Source organism: Amphibalanus amphitrite, unplaced genomic scaffold (genome assembly GCF_019059575.1).
Source record: "Amphibalanus amphitrite isolate SeventyFive unplaced genomic scaffold, NRLGWU_Aamphi_draft 000796F_arrow, whole genome shotgun sequence".
NCBI lineage: Eukaryota > Metazoa > Arthropoda > Thecostraca > Balanomorpha > Balanidae > Amphibalanus > Amphibalanus amphitrite.
Window position 1 is genome coordinate 246,761 of NW_024882290.1, and position 15,025 is coordinate 261,785.

The 15,025-nt window shown below is 53.8% G+C and overlaps 1 protein-coding gene and 1 non-coding gene across 7 annotated transcripts; one reads left to right on the forward strand and one right to left on the reverse strand.

Moving 5' to 3' along the window:
• Positions 1 to 252: 252 nt before the first annotated feature.
• LOC122366312 (kinase suppressor of Ras 2-like) lies at positions 253 to 14,483 on the forward strand. Of its 6 annotated transcripts, none has more exons than XM_043338441.1 (18): positions 253 to 278; positions 2,698 to 3,079; positions 3,404 to 3,547; positions 4,096 to 4,240; positions 4,584 to 4,680; positions 5,157 to 5,332; positions 5,582 to 5,735; positions 6,903 to 7,003; positions 7,547 to 7,684; positions 8,678 to 8,796; positions 9,309 to 9,455; positions 10,311 to 10,694; positions 10,879 to 11,043; positions 11,389 to 11,574; positions 11,839 to 11,978; positions 12,465 to 12,593; positions 13,774 to 13,903; positions 14,045 to 14,483. In XM_043338441.1, the coding sequence occupies exons 2-18, from the start codon at positions 2,921 to 2,923 to the stop codon at positions 14,195 to 14,197; spliced, it is 2,667 nt and encodes an 888-aa protein (XP_043194376.1). In that variant the 5' UTR covers positions 253 to 278; positions 2,698 to 2,920; the 3' UTR covers positions 14,198 to 14,483. The 6 variants fall into 6 exon arrangements, with proteins under 6 accessions (XP_043194376.1, XP_043194374.1, XP_043194377.1 ...); XM_043338439.1 differs by having other exon boundaries at positions 259 to 315; positions 5,154 to 5,332; XM_043338442.1 differs by having other exon boundaries at positions 259 to 315; positions 5,154 to 5,332; positions 9,327 to 9,455.
• Positions 14,484 to 14,638: 155 nt separating this feature from the next.
• On the reverse strand, positions 14,639 to 14,711 carry Trnam-cau. Its single transcript has one exon. It is a non-coding gene; the product is annotated as a tRNA-Met (tRNA).
• Positions 14,712 to 15,025: the final 314 nt, after the last annotated feature.

Below are 15,025 nucleotides of genomic sequence, written 5' to 3' on the forward strand. Positions count from 1 at the left end.
TTTCGAACGAATGCAACAAAAATAGTCATACTTTGCTGTAACACTTATTTTTTGTTATCAAAATTTCAGAATGAATGATTAATTGCCATTAAAATGGTATGAGATAAAATAAAATTGGAATAAAAGGGGAATTTTCGATCAATTACGGACCTTAATTTCTTGCGTTCAATGATAGACAGCTGATGCTTTCTCGTAAAAAGCAGGCTAACACTTATAACGCAAAGCACTCACCCATATTTGTTCGCATTTGTTGTACTTCATGATTTGATGGTGATTGGGTGTGTTGATTCGTCATCCCATTTTTGTAATTTGCATGTACGTTGCTGGGAGGCGGTTAGGATATGGTTGTCTCTGCAACTTTCATTCCAATTCCAATCATTTCATATGCAGTATTTTGACTCATTCAGTTTCTGGTTTTCTTCTTTGTATGTTTTTCATATACATATCCTGTAATATATGATTAGCTTAAAGGCAAGAAACCCTTTAAAATTTTGAAAGATTCATGTGAAAATGGTTTCTTCTGTCTTTCATGATGTTCTCTAGGATTTGAATGTATTCACACGCCTTTTAACGAGAGATCTGGTGCAATTTTTAGGGTTTGATGACGGATGTCATTTCCGAGCCTTGCACGTCAGTTGGTGACAGGTGCTCTTTTTGTAAATGAATCTTAAGCTGCTGAATGGATGTTTTCTGTCAACTGAGCAGAGCTTGTCATACATTGTCATGGTTCCACTAAGTTTCCAGAACTTATGATAGGTTGGCCACAAATGACTTCAGAGTGACTGAAAGAGTTCTGCCAAAAAAGGGTTTTGTGGGAAGAACAGTTTGAAAGCCTACAGTTTAAAAGAACAATGAAGTTTGTGGGATCAAAAAGTTGTAGAATTAATAGGGCTACAAAACTACTGTCTCAGATTTTTGAAAATTTTGGATTTTGAATCCCAAAACTAAAAATGATTTTTAGGTATAATACCCACAAAAAAGGTACCAAAAATTTTCAAAATTTGGAAAAACAGAATGTATTTTATAGAACTATTGGTGTTTCGCCTGCTATTGACATGCCAAATCTGAGCTCGATAGCTCTATTTTTGGCAGTTATAGTGAAAAATTACTCAAAAATTATTTGGTAAAATTTCCCAACTCAATTTTTTGCCATTATAGACCACACAGAGTAAATCGAAGACAACCATTGAATTCCCCGTTATGAGCTGCATCGAACAGATACCCTTTTTATGCAAAAATATCGACTTTGAAATTTGTCCTTTTTTGACCTGACGTTGACCTGATCTCCACCAGAACGGAACCTAGACCGGCTCCAACGGTCATCTAACCAGCACCATTGAATTTGGAATGTAAAATTGGCCATAAAACATGCATCACATGACCCTAGTATAGTTGGGTCCATGTTGTGACCCTTAGTGACCTGACCTCTGTGACCTGACCTGGCGGCTGGCATCAGTGACCTCCTAAGCAACATATGTATTAAGCGACCAACGTTCTATCGATGATTTTTTATACCATGCCTTTTATTCGATGTTATAAGTACCAGTAAAACGCCTTTTGGGCGAAGAACGAGCGAGCGAGATAGTGAGCCCTGCACGTGCGGAAGGGCGAGAGGGTGCTTCCAACGGGCTTGCGCAAAGCACCCTTCTAACTGGTCGCTAGCGGTGTGCCAAATTTGAACCCAATCGGCCCAGCCGTTCCTGAGATCTGGAAGCGGCATTCTGCACGTGCGCACGTGCAAACGGGGTCCAAAATGACTTTTGCACGGCACCCTACTAACTGGTCCCCCACCGTGTACCAAATTTGAGCGCAATCGGCCCAGCCGTTCTCGAGATCTGGAAACGCCCCTTGCACGTGCGCACGTGCAGTAGCACCCTAACCGCAACACATGGGAATGCATTGCGTGGTGGGTGCCTACCTATATGCCAAGTTTCAGCGAAATCGCCCCAGTAATTACCGAGTTACTGAAATGGGAACAAATTTGGCACCTCTTATTGTTGTATTTTGCACGTGCAGTGGGGGTGGCCCACATGCATCGAGAGTATCCTATTTTGGGTAGAAGGGATGCTGCTACCCTATAAAAATTACCGCAAGTCAATCGCCCAAACGGCTGCTGAGATATGAGCCTCTCAAAATCACTACTTTTGCAGAACAGCTTGAACACCCTTTACCTTTCACGTGGCACGTGCCACGACGGTCACTGAGATGCATCAAAAGTAGTCAAATACGGGGTAGAAGGGATGGGGCTACCCAACAAAAAAGACCGCAGGCCAATCGGTCCAGCGGTTGCTGAGATATAAGCCTCTCAAAAGCGTTACAGGCCGGGCCGGGCCGGGCCGCTCATACTGAGATTTTTCCGTTATATTGAAAAGACTCACTTCGCTCGCTGCGCTCGCTCGCTCGTAATAACGCATTCCTTAGAAGGTCCGTACCTAATCGGTGAAAAATGCGACCTTTGACGTGACCTGTGACGTCATCGGTTGCACCCAGGTCAACGAAACATGGTCACTATTTAGTTCCCTGGTGGCGCTATCTTACGCGGTTTGAATTTAAAAAATATGTTGGTAACTTTCCAAGACCTTAGGGGGGGGGGACGAAAGCCCACCTCCCCCCTAACGGGTTGTAGGGTCCGCCAATAGACCAACAGGGTACGAGTTAATCAAAATATACCTTAAATGATTTTTTACTGGTTTGCAGACTCCTCCTTCAAGAACACATTTCTTCAACTTGAATGCCATGCACACATCAATGGAAATGATGATACTCTAAAGGAAGAAAATCTGTAAATAGTCTGTCAATAAGCTTGCGATGGTTGTCAAAGAAGAACTATTTACATTGCTGTGACACTCAGTGTTGAATTTCGTTTTCTCTGGTGCCTGGAAATTGGTGAGACTCCACTCGATGTGTTGATTTGGAAGAGATGAGTGAAGAGGATGGAGAGCAGACCACCCTGCAGGCAATAGAGTGGTGCACCAATCTGCAGTGTCTGATCGAAATATCGGCCGAACACCTGGAGGGACTGCGGACACAGTGCCTGACCAGGGCCGTGCTAACTCAGCAGGAGATCAGGAGAATCGAGGTCAGTTGTACTGGGGGCTGGGTGGTTGCGTAAAGGTAGCATTTGCACAGTTGGTGAAATATCAACGTGGTGAATTATCATCTTGGTACTATTGGTACAAGCCAAACTGGCAAGCTTGTTTTAAAGGTACCTACATTTTTAAACCAATATTCCTTTGGGTATACTCGAACATGGTACATTTTATCCTTGAACATTTTTATATAAGTGTCAATTATGTGACACAACTATAAACTGAATGCACCTTGGCCTACCCACCGTCCCTGAGCCAAGTTATGTATAGATACTATGATGTGCACTGCATGACGTTTTCCCTGTGCCCACCAGGCCAAGCTGGTGAAGCTCTTCAGCACTCAGCTGGTGGCCAAGTCGCGGATCCCCAGCGAGGAGTTGGAAGCGTCTGGATGTGACCTCTTCCCATCGCTGCAGCTGTGGCTCAAGGTGGTCGGACTGAGTCCCCCTGCCGTCCAGGTCAGTTCGGGGTCACCTCGGCTCTCCGGCACTGTCCCGAAACAGGCCCCTGAGCCCCTGGCTGCCTGATTTTACCGCCAAACCCGCCCAGGTCCGACTATGAAGTCCGACCCCTCCCACTCAGGGTCCTACTGCCCTCCCGGCTCCCGCTCATTGCCACCGACCCTGCCACTCATGACCCCTCCCCCTTAGATGTTCTGCTGGTGTTGTAACTTGCCCGTTCTGTCTGTGGATGATATGCTGCCAGTCCTCTGACCTCCCCCCCTCCCCCTCAGATGGTTTGCTGCCAGTACTGACCTCTCCTCTCCCTCAGCTGGTATGCTGTCGGCCATCTGGCCTCCCCCTTCTCAGATAGTGTGCTGGTGTACTGACCTCCTCTTCCCCTCAGATGGTGTGCTGCAGGTTCCGTATGTGCTGCCGGTACTGACCTCCCCTCCCCTCAGATGGTGTGCTGCCCGGTACTGACCTCCCCCCCCCCTCAGATGGTGTGCTGCAGGTACCGCCTGTGCTGCCGGTACTGACCTCCCTACCCCTACCCCTTCTCTCAGATGGTGTGCTGCAGGTACTCGTCGATGGAGGCGCTGATGGAGAGCGGCGAGGCCGAGCTCCGCGCTCTCCTACCGGCCGCCGGCGCCGCCGAGGACGAGGTCCGACGGCTGGCGCGCGCCATGCACAACATGAAAAAGTACACCGGTAAGTATCAGAGGCTGTGGTGTTGTGTAAGGTGATGGCTAAGTGTAACGTGGCTGGTCGATAAATAGAGGGCTAACTTTCGTCAGTCGGTGAAGAGAAGGGAGGCTTTGTGCTTTGGTGAAGTGCGAGATAACGCTGAACAGTTTAGCGACTAGCGGTAGCCACTTTGATTTGTTTGTGGTGGTGACTGAGTTGTTGGTTCTCGTGCGGTGTGTTGTGGTGAGGAATCTGGTATAGAATGATGGACACGGGATGCCGATTGTTCAGCGGCCGATTTGTGAATCACCATTCATGTCTCACTGTGCTCTAGTAGGTTCTCACTCCGTCCCGTTCCCCACTCCAGAGAGCCAGCTGGTGGGCGAGCCGTGCGGCAGTCCGGACTTGCCGCTCTACTGGGACTCGTGGGAGGCCACCTCGCCCAGTCTGCGCCGCCGGCCACGGTAAGCAGGCGCCCGGCCAGCCCGCCCGGCCCGCCAGCCGGCGACCGATACACTATCACCGGCCAGTGGCACGACGCCGGACGTAGCGCTCACGGTGACTTATCGCAAAGGGTGTGCTGCACTGTGCACGCTGACATGTAGAGATAATAGCATTCCGGTTGTGACTTAACGCGGCCGGTCGTTTCGAATTGTGCTGTGGTATTTGGTTTTCGGCCGTCAATTTTGAAAAGCTAGAGGTTATGCTTGATTTTGTAAATATTTGTTTTTGGTAAATGTAGATGGTTCCGCTTGCTGTCCGTATAAATGTATATCTTTGATGCCGCTCTAAATAAGATTACCGCGGAAATGGAAAATGTTTCGCCTCACTGTCCCCTAGCGCCGTGACGGCACGGTTTGTTGCTCTCGTGTTTCGTGTCGTCACTGTCCGTTTTCGCCGCTCACCGCCTGACGCCGCGTGCCGTCCGCCGATCCAGCAGGTCGTCGGTGTCCTCGTCGGACGAGACGCAGCAATCGGAGTCGTCGGCGCCGACTCCGTCCGAGTCTTCGGTCCACTCGCAGCCGACGCCGTACGAGCTAACGCAGAGTCTGCCGGCGCCGGCGCCCACCGAGCCCAGTCCGCCGCGCACTCCGCCTGCCAGCCGCTCTGGACGAGGTGGGTCTCCAGGGCCAGACTGCCGCGACGTGGGGGAGGGAGAAGTGTGAAATGGCCAGGCCTGAGCTTTTATTGATGATTCCCGATGCTGACCTAGCTGCCATGCGGTGTAGGGTAACATTGAGAACAGACATTTAGTGTTAATGAAGGATCCGTTTGAACTTGTGGTTGGAGATCTCGGAGCCTCAAAGTGTCTGTGTTATATGCGATGTTGGCCTCTGACTGACCCCGTCCCCCGGTCGTCCTCAGACGGCGCCACGCCATCTGCCAGCCGCCGGCACCACACCGGTCTGCGAGAGCCATCCGCGGCCGCCGGCGGCGACCCGGCGGCGCTCACCAAGTCGCGCTCCCACGAGAGTCAGCTGACCGGCCGACTGGAGGGCGACGCGGCCTCCCAGCCTCGGTAAGGTCCGGGGAGAGACGACAGCCCGCCGCGTGGTGGAACGGTACTGGATACCGCTTGGGCTTTCCTCCGTTAAACCGTGTGCAATGCTCGACAAATGCCACCAGCCGCTGGCCGGGGCCGTTTTTCCTGTTGTGAGCAAGCGGTGGGTGCCTGCCTTTGTCATTGCACTTCCGTGCCAACAAACTAAGAAGGATTATGTAATTTATCATTAAATCGGCTATTTGTGGTCTGGCCAGTTGTTCCGACTGTGTGGTCGTCTTGTTTCGAACTATTTTTTTGTTTCTGGGTGCTCCGCGTTTGAACAACATGACATTATATCGTCATGCGAATCATATATTGCGGATGTGTTACGTACGTGTATGTATTGGTTGGTAGTTGGAACAGCCGTATGCTTTATATGCGATCCTAGGAATGATTTTCGATTCATTCAGTAAACAGGCTTCGATATCACGGTCCTCACGCCGTAAAGTAATTTTGTTCACGCCTGCGTTTAGGCTTGTCACCATCACGCACTGTACTGGTGCTTGCCAGTCCACGTGCCGTTTGCTGTGTGTGACCGCTCGGGAAAGGGTGCCTCACGTGACCATGTGACCATAATATCTTACCGTATAAGAGTATTTTGTACTTTGTGTGACCTCCACTCGGCGTGCCACCGTGTGACGGAGTATTACCCGTGTACTGTGTGTGACCTCTCTGCCACCGTGTGACAGAGGATCGCCTTGTGTTGGGTGTGACCGCTGTGCCACCGTGTGACGGAGTATTGCCGTGTACTGTGTGTGACCGCTCTGCCACCGTGTGACGGAGTATTGCCGTGTACTGTACTGTGTGTGACCGCTCTGCCACCGTGTGACGGAGAATGGCCGTGTGTTGGGTGTGACCGCTCTGCCACCGTGTGACGGAGTATTGCCGTGTACTGTACTGTGTGTGACCGCTCTGCCACCGTGTGACGGAGGATGGCCGTGTACTGTGTGTGACCTCTCTGCCACCGTGTGACGGAGGATGGCCGTGTACTGTGTGTGACCTCCACTCGGCGTGCCACCGTGTGACGGAGTATTGCCGTGTACTGTACTGTGTGTGACCCCTCTGCCACCGTGTGACGGAGGATGGCCGTGTGTTGGGTGTGACCGTTGTGCCACCGCGTGACGGAGTATGGCCGTGCCCCAGGTCGGAGGCGGAGGGGGCTGAGTCTGTGGAGCAGGCACTGAGGTCGCCGGGAGCAGCGGCCAGCCCGGCGCCGTCCACCGTCACACACACGCCCACCAAATGTGAGTTACAACTGGTGCAGTTAGGCTTATCGCCGGCCGAGTGCCGTGCGGGTGCCGCCTGACCGAGTGTGTATCGTATAACCGTCCACGTACCGTGTAACCGTCATTGTACCGTCCGTGTAGTGCATAATCGTCCATGTACCGTATGCTCGCCCATTTGCTGACCAATGATTATCTATCGCATAACCTTCCATGTGCCGTGTAACCGTCCATGTACCGCATAGCCGTACAGGTACCGGATAACCGTCCGTGTACCGTATAACCCGGTCCATGTACCGTATAACTGTTCATGTACCATATAGCCGTCCATGTACCGTATAACCGTCCACGCACCGTATAACCGTCCACGTACCGTCGGTGAACCGTCTAAACCGTCTAACTCTGACCTGCATACCGTATGACCTTCCGTGTATCGTTTGATTGTCCGCGTGTCGTTTAGTGCGCCATCTGACCGTTCCGCGCACCACCCAGCCCAGAGTGTCACACCGCCTCTCTGTGAGCCGTTAGTGTGCTGTCTGACCGTTCCCCGCGTGTCTCCCGCAGCCACCAGTCTCCAGGCGCCGCGCTCTCCGCACACGCCGACACTCATGCCCGGCAGTATGAGTCACGTGATCAAACACAAATTCGCCAAAACGTTCAAGGTGTCCACCTGCGACCTGTGCAAGAAGCAGATGATCTATGGTAGGTGCTGCTCCCGTGAGCAGGGTGTCCGGGGTAGCGGGACAGCAGTGCATGTGGAATGTGAGTGTGTGCGATAGATATTCATCATTCATATTCGATTTTGACGTTGACAAATGCGTCAATTTTTATCTCGCTTTACTCTTTCTCCTTCTTTTCCCCTGACGTTCTCCTCCCATTTCTTTCTAACAACTGGTTTACACGTGATCACATTTCATATGATGAAAACCATAGGTATAAAAAACATGGAAACAAAATCATGGGGCTCTCTATATATTTGAAATAGTCCCAATGGCTGTATATTGCTAGAGAAGTTCGCATTGTTTTGTTTCCCTGTGAATTTTCACTGTCTGCTTTAGTACGAAGTGAAGACTTCGTACGGAGTTCTTGTGAAATCAAATGTGTCATAGTATGCCTAAAGTGGCTTTGTACGACGCCGAAATGGAATGTATTTAGTTGGTGAAATCGGGCCCTGATGGGTACTTCAGGACTTGCATGAACTAAATTTGATGATTCACTCAGACACACCCTCTGTTAATCCTTTCTTTGACCACATTAATGTGTTTTTTCTTTTCTCTATTTTTGTCAAAGTATTCAGGTAATTCAGCATAACTTACTTCTTGTCTACGTAGTTAACGTAGCTGAAGAGCTTTTACTATTTGCAGTGCGACCCTGGCTACGCGGTAGTTACGCAGTCTGTGAGGCCTCACCACTGTCGCACGTCTGTCTGTTCTGCTCATTATGAACAGCCGACCCGTCCGGCCGCGGTGCGCCCGGCTCATGTTTGTCTCGGGATGTGCGCCGGCGCCGGGCGGGCCAGTTTGTGTGCGGGCGGCGTGCCAGCCGGCCGGCGCACCTGGGAGCCACCGGGCCGCGAGATCCGGCTGGCGACCGTCCAGCGGCGTCCGCGGGGGCGGCGGGACGGCCGTCCGGACCGCTAGGCAGCGTCCACACCGCCCGGCGACACCCGTGACACCGAGCCCCGACCGCCGACAGGGCTGCGGTGTCGAGAGTGCAAGTACAAATGTCACCGCCACTGCGAGGAACACGTGCCGCCCTCCTGCGGTCTGCCGAGGAAGTATGTCGACTTCTTCATTGACCAAGTCAATAGTCAGGTGAGGTAGCCGGGTGGACCAGGTTGGCTTGGCTGCTGGTCTGGGCGGGGGAGTCCTGGTTGGATTACAGAACTGCTCAGTTACGCGCTGTTAGGGATGTCTATACGGTTATCGGTGCCGTTAGGGGTAATCAAATGTCGGCAGGGACCAGCTGAAGCCGCTGGTTACTGCACTGATGCTGGACTGTATGGTGCTTCTCAGGGTAGCCCGTTATGTGTGTCTATCCGTCTTTGCGTGTATCAGCCGCAAATCTGCGTGTATCTGGTGTCCGCGGGTCCGTCTGCCCTTGATCCTGTCCTTGTGTCCGCGGATTCTTGTGTCCAGGACTCGGCTTGGGCGTGTCCGCGGGTGGGTCAGATCACGGGTCCGTGTGCTCGTTTTCTGGGTGCAGTGCGGCTCTCCGTATGTCCTCGGGTCGGTGTGCTAGCCTGATGGTCCGTGTGTGTGGGTCCGCGGGTCCGTGTGCTCGTTGTCTCGCTGACCGGGCGCGGCGCGGCTCTCCTCGGTCACAGTCGGTCGATCGGCTGCAGGGGAATGCGTCACCACTGGTGGCCGGCAAGCACCAGAGGAAGAGTCAGAGCTCGGGGTATCTGCACCGCAAGCCGCCCCACGGCTACCCCAACTACAACAACTCGAGCATCAGCATACCAGCCTTCCAGGTGGGACTGGCCGGCCGCTGTGCAGGGCGGCGTTTGATGGGGAGGGGCGGGTCTGGGCTGTGGGGACAGAGATTAGCTGGGGTCGAGGTGGTGGGGTGAGGCTGGGCCGGGAGTCGGCAACTTAGATCGGGCTGTGTCAAAATATGGGCTCGTATCGCGGAAATTACTGAATAGTTATTTCCGCATTCAGTTATTCAGTGTTATAATAAATAGATAATTATTTACGCTAGTTAATTTCCGCGGCCAGGGTGATTGGGCTTGCTTGCTTGAGGCCATTTGTTGCCTGGACCATGGCATGCCCGTGCAGGACTCGATTGGTGATGTTCCTATGGAGTACATAAGAAATGTTGTCTATGGATCTGGGATTTTGTCTTTAACACATTTTGTCATTGCTGCCCCATACTTACTCTCTTTCGCGTCCGGTGGCCGACTGAAATTGCGAAATTTCGAATACCAGACGTTTCGTAGTCCCATTAGCATTTAACTCATCCCTCTTTCTTCGACACATACACGAGCTAGGTAGAATCGGGCAGCTGCCGGCCGCCGTCCTCGTCTCTGGCGTCGGAAGGAAGGGGTAAACATTTACTCGCGGCTTCCATTGTTTTGAACGAGGCCTTGGCAATGCGGCTGAAGTCTGGGTTTGGGGCTCCGGGGGACTGCTGCTCGCGGTTCGAGACGATTGGCCGTGAACGGTTGCCGGCTTGTGTGTGCGGAGGCTCGATTATGGTCGCCGTTGAGATTTCGTGTGAAGGGACCGATTCGTGGTGTTGATGAGCACTTTGAGCTGTGCCAATCGTGTGTATAATAATGCCCGCGTGCTGTGAAAGTGACGTCCGTTGCTCCCGGTGCCGGCAGGGCCAGGACTCGAGCAGCAACACGTCGAGCTGCAACAGTTCTGCGCCGTCTAGTCCGGCCTACCTGCTGGCCACGCCGCCGGCCTCTGCCAGTCCGCTGCAGCAGTTCAACTTCCCGGAGGTGGGCGCGGCCACGGCCGCCGAGCCGGGCGCCGTCACCGTGGAGCCGCTGCCGCCGGCGCCGCCCACCCCGCCGCCGCCGCCGGCGCCGGCGCCACCGCCCCCGGCCGCCCAGCCGGTGGGCGTGGCCTCGCAGGACTCTGACAAGACCATGAGTCAGACGTCGGCCAGCACGTCGACCGACTCTGAGCGGACAGTGGCGAGCCGCCTGGACTCCCAGGACTCCACCGTCTCCGACACGGACGGCCTACCGCGACAGAACAGCGTGAGTATAACGAACGGCTATAACTGAACGACTCTCGACGGACATGTATCATAATTTGAAGGTGAAATAGTTACATGTTTTCAGATAGTCATTGCTCCTCGGAGTCCGTGTCCAGAATTTAACCAATAACCATCCATCCAGCTTATTCGGCGTCGTTTCACCCTTTACCCTGTCTGACCGTCAGTTATCGCTGCGCGAGTGGGACATTCCGTTCGAGGAGGTGCGCCTGGGCGACGTGGTGGGCCGCGGTCGGTTCGGCGTCGTCAAGAAGGGCCACTGGCACGGCGAGGTGGCCGTCAAGCTGCTCAACATGGAGGATGACGACGCCCTGGAGCAGTTCAAACGCGACGTGAGTGGGGAGGGATGTGGGCAGAGGGGCTGGAACGGCGATGTGGTATCGGACAGACCACGAATCGAGGAAAAGGGGACGAGAGGTATATTCATTGTGATCCGATAAAAATCAGAAGTTAATTGACTTCCGGACATTTGACCTTGTGTATCTCTTCTCTGACTGCTAGTATCAATGTGATCCCCTTGAGGTCGCGTTTGCTGGCGGCTTGTCTCGTCCCAGCTTAACTTCAGTCCCGTGTATCTGCTGTAACAATGATCCCAACATTTCCGGTATCTTGTGTTTGTCTTGTTACGTATAGCCGCCTGGCTGCTAGTGGTGACTGTTTTCTGCCCCCGCCGTCAGGTGGCCACGTTCCGCAAGACGCGCCACGAGAACCTTGTGCTGTTCATGGGCGCCTGCATGTGCCCTCCTCAGCTAGCTATCATAACCAGCTTCTGCAAGGGGAAGCCGCTCTACAACCTGCTGCACGTCCACAAGGAGAAGTTCAACCTGACCAAGATCAGCAACATCGCCAAGCATATATCGCTGGTGAGTGGTGGGGTTGCGCGGCTGATGTGATACTGATGCCGCTGCGTGGTCAACGCTAGTTGTCTGTGAGACTTGTCGGTGGACTTTTTGGACGTGGTGATGGTGGTCCCGGTAGCTGTCTGTGAAGTTTGGTGTCAGTGTCTCGATGCTGAGGATACGTCACAGGCCCGTGCCGGCTGGTCCCTGGCCGACACCGCCTTATCTCTGACCTCCCCTCCTGTGTCCCCTGCGCTCTCTGACCCGTCACCGCCGCCTCTTCCGCAGGGTATGGGTTACCTGCACGCCAGGGGTATCGTGCACAAAGACCTCAAGTCGAAGAACATCTTCGTGGACAACATCACGGGCACGGTGGTGATTACAGACTTTGGCCTGTTCTCGCTGACCAAGCTGTGCCCCAACCTTGGGTGAGTTGTCCCCAGCACTGAAGGGTCCTCCTAGCGTATGCCGCTGATATTACAATTGGACGTCAGTCATTGTGCTGGGACCCTGCCAATTTACACGCTGCTCCTGTAGCTTTGCGGTTTTTTGCATCCTCACCAATGTTGGTTCTTGTAAGCATGCAGGTTTTTCGTTAGGTCAAAGCTACGGGCTGTGTCACCAGGCATCACAGCGAGCTGCTCGTGGGCACTGGGCATGGAAGTTGAAGGAAGTCATAACAGAGTTATTGGCATGCTTTGTTTTTAACGTCATCCCGCATATTCCAAAGCTTGGGAAGTTGCAGCTGACAGCCTGTGCAGTGTGGAGTCAGTTTTACTTCTTAACCTGCTCTTCGTCATCTTCACTCGAGTCTGACAGCCGCCGCCCCCCCCCCCCCCGCGCGATTCGTCCCTCGCTCTACCCCGTTTCATCAGTGCCTAGTCGGTGTGTGACGGCCCGCATCTGATCACCAGGTACCGTCACCGGCTTCACATTCCCAAGGGCTGGCTGTGCTACCTCAGTCCGGAGATTGTGCGCTGCCTGCGACCCGGCGACAACAGAGACCTGCCTTTCTCCATGAGCTCAGACATCTTCGCGTTCGGGTGAGAGAAGGGGAAAGAGTGGGGCGAGAGTGGGGGAGTACTCCGCGGGGCAAAGTGGGGCGAGAGTGGGGGAGTACTCCGTGGGGCGAGAGTGGGGGAGTACGCCGTCGCTATGAATATTGATAACATATCAGAGTGGGCGCTTAGTCTTATCTGTCTCTGTGTGCCGTGGGAACTTCCTGGTGGAATCCGACTCAAGAGTGTCACAGGACAGCTGGACCTCCAAGTGATGTCATTGACTGGAGACCGTGTGTTGTGTATTGACCGGAGGGCGGAGGCTGGACTTCGTGTGGTGCGTGTGGTGCTTCGTTGTGGGTTACGAGACTGTAATGTGCTATGTTGTATCAGGATCGTGCCGTGTGTTAATCTATATGGAGAACTGTGTTCTGTGTCGTGGGTGTGCTTCTCTCGAACCCTAGTCTCTCACAAACAGGACCGCAAACAGGAGCTGCTGTCCAGCCGGCAGTGAGTGACTCTCTGACCGCTGTCTGTTCTAACCTGCTGTCCAGTCGGAAGTGAGTGACTCTCTAACCGCTGTCTGTTCTTTCCTGCTGTCCAGCCGGCACTGAGTGACTCTCTGACCGCTGTCTGTTCTATCCTGCTGTCCAGTCGGCAGTGAGTGACTCTCTGACCGCTGTCTGTTCTATCCTGCTGTCCAGCCGGCACTGAGTGACTCTCTGACGGTTCTCTGTAGTGTGTCTGTTCAGGACCGTGTGGCACGAGCTCAGCAGGGGCAACTGACTGTAACGGTTCTCCGTTCGTCTGTACCTATCTACACAGGACCGTGTGGCACGAGCTCAGCTGTCGGGCGAATGACTGACGGTTCTCTTTACGTCTGTACCCATCTATACAGGACCGTGTGGTACGAGCTGCTGTCGGGCAACTCACTGACTGTTCCCTGACGTCTGTGTCTGTTCAGGACCGTATGGTACGAGTGCTGTCGGGCGACTGACTGGCGGATCCCTGTACGTCTGTACCCATCTGCACAGGACCGTGTGGTACGAGCTGCTGTCGGGCGACTGCCTCTGACGGTTCTCTGTACGTCTATCTGGACAAGACGGTGTGGTACGAGCTGCTGTCGGGCGACTGACTGACGGTTCTCTGTACGTCTATCTTTACAGGACCGTGTGGTACGAGCTGCTGTCGGGCGACTGACTCTGACGGTTATCTGTCTATACAGGACCGTGTGGTACGAGCTGCTGTCGGGCGAGTGGCCGTGGAAGGACCAGCCGGCAGAGGCCACCATCTGGCTGGTGGGACGCGGCATGAAACAGTCGCTGGCCAACATCCAGGCATCCCGAGACGTCAAGGTCAGTCCAGGTGCCCTTCTGTCCCTACTGCAGTTTGTGAACCCAACACTGTGCGTGACTGTGTTGGTGGCGGGCTGACCTGTACGGCATGTGTGCTGCCGCCGGTTCCTCTGACTGACCCCATCCTCCATCCGCACACAGGACCTGCTGATGAAGTGCTGGAACTACCACCAGTCCGAGCGGCCCGACTTCACTGAGCTGCTCTCCATTCTGGAGCGGCTGCCCACCAAGCGGCTGGCGCGCAGTCCGTCGCACCCGACGCAGCTGTCGCGCTCGGTAGAGTCCGTCTTCTAACAGCGGCGCTGGCTCGCTCGCTCGCGCGCGCGCGCACACTCGCCGCCTCTTGTGATATCTGTTCGTGTGGTAGAGCGTAGGTGTGTGTCGTGACTGGCCGGCCGGCCGGCGGGGCGCGCCGCCAGTACAACGACACGCTAGTATGCACAGGCGCCGGCCGCCTGTCCGTCTGTCTGTTCGTTCGTCAGTCTGTGTCTGTCTGTGGGTGTGAGTGTTCCAAAGGACGGGCCGAATAATTATGCTGACCTAACGAATTATCACACTAAATACAAGTGTACAGATCGTGTAACGAGTGTCTGTTGCAAGTGTTGAGTGATATAAATTGGAAAACGCCGCTGCTTATCGAGTGCCCACAAGGGCGCGTAGTGCCGTGCTGTGTGGCGATTAGTTCGTGTTGCGAGCCAATATCCACCGCGGCTGCGCGATCTCAGCTTAAAACCATGCCCCGAGTGAGGATCGAACTCACGACCTTGAGATTATGAGACTCACGCGCTGCCTACTGCGCCATCGAGGCCTGACGGTGCCGCAATCGCCTGCTTCTAAAAATGTGGAGTATAGATGGAAAGGATTGACTCCACCTGCCCCGAAATATTCTAACAGCACACCATTTCACCCACTTCCAGACCTCATCTGCAGTTCAGTATCAGCGTCCCCCGGGCCCCGCCATGCCGCACTCACCCAATTACGGCATTACGTTTAAGTATTTCGACGTCCGACGGGCAGTCGGCAGTCGATGAGCAGTAATCGCCACGCACATCGTATGTGGATCGCTCTTAAATGTAAATACAAATACAAATACAATACAGTCCGTGCCGTGCCAGCAGACCA

What these genes read in the sequence shown, in the direction of transcription:
- LOC122366312 (XM_043338439.1), top strand. Translation starts at nt 2,921, where the DNA reads ATGAGTGAAGAGGATGGAGAGCAGACCACCCTGCAGGCAATAGAGTGG. An exon ending in TGAGTCCCCCTGCCGTCCAG is followed by an intron (nt 3,548 to 4,095) that starts GTCAGTTCGGGG and finishes CCCTTCTCTCAG; the next exon opens with ATGGTGTGCTGCAGGTACTC. An exon ending in GCCTACCGCGACAGAACAGC is followed by an intron (nt 10,695 to 10,878) that starts GTGAGTATAACG and finishes TCTGACCGTCAG; the next exon opens with TTATCGCTGCGCGAGTGGGA.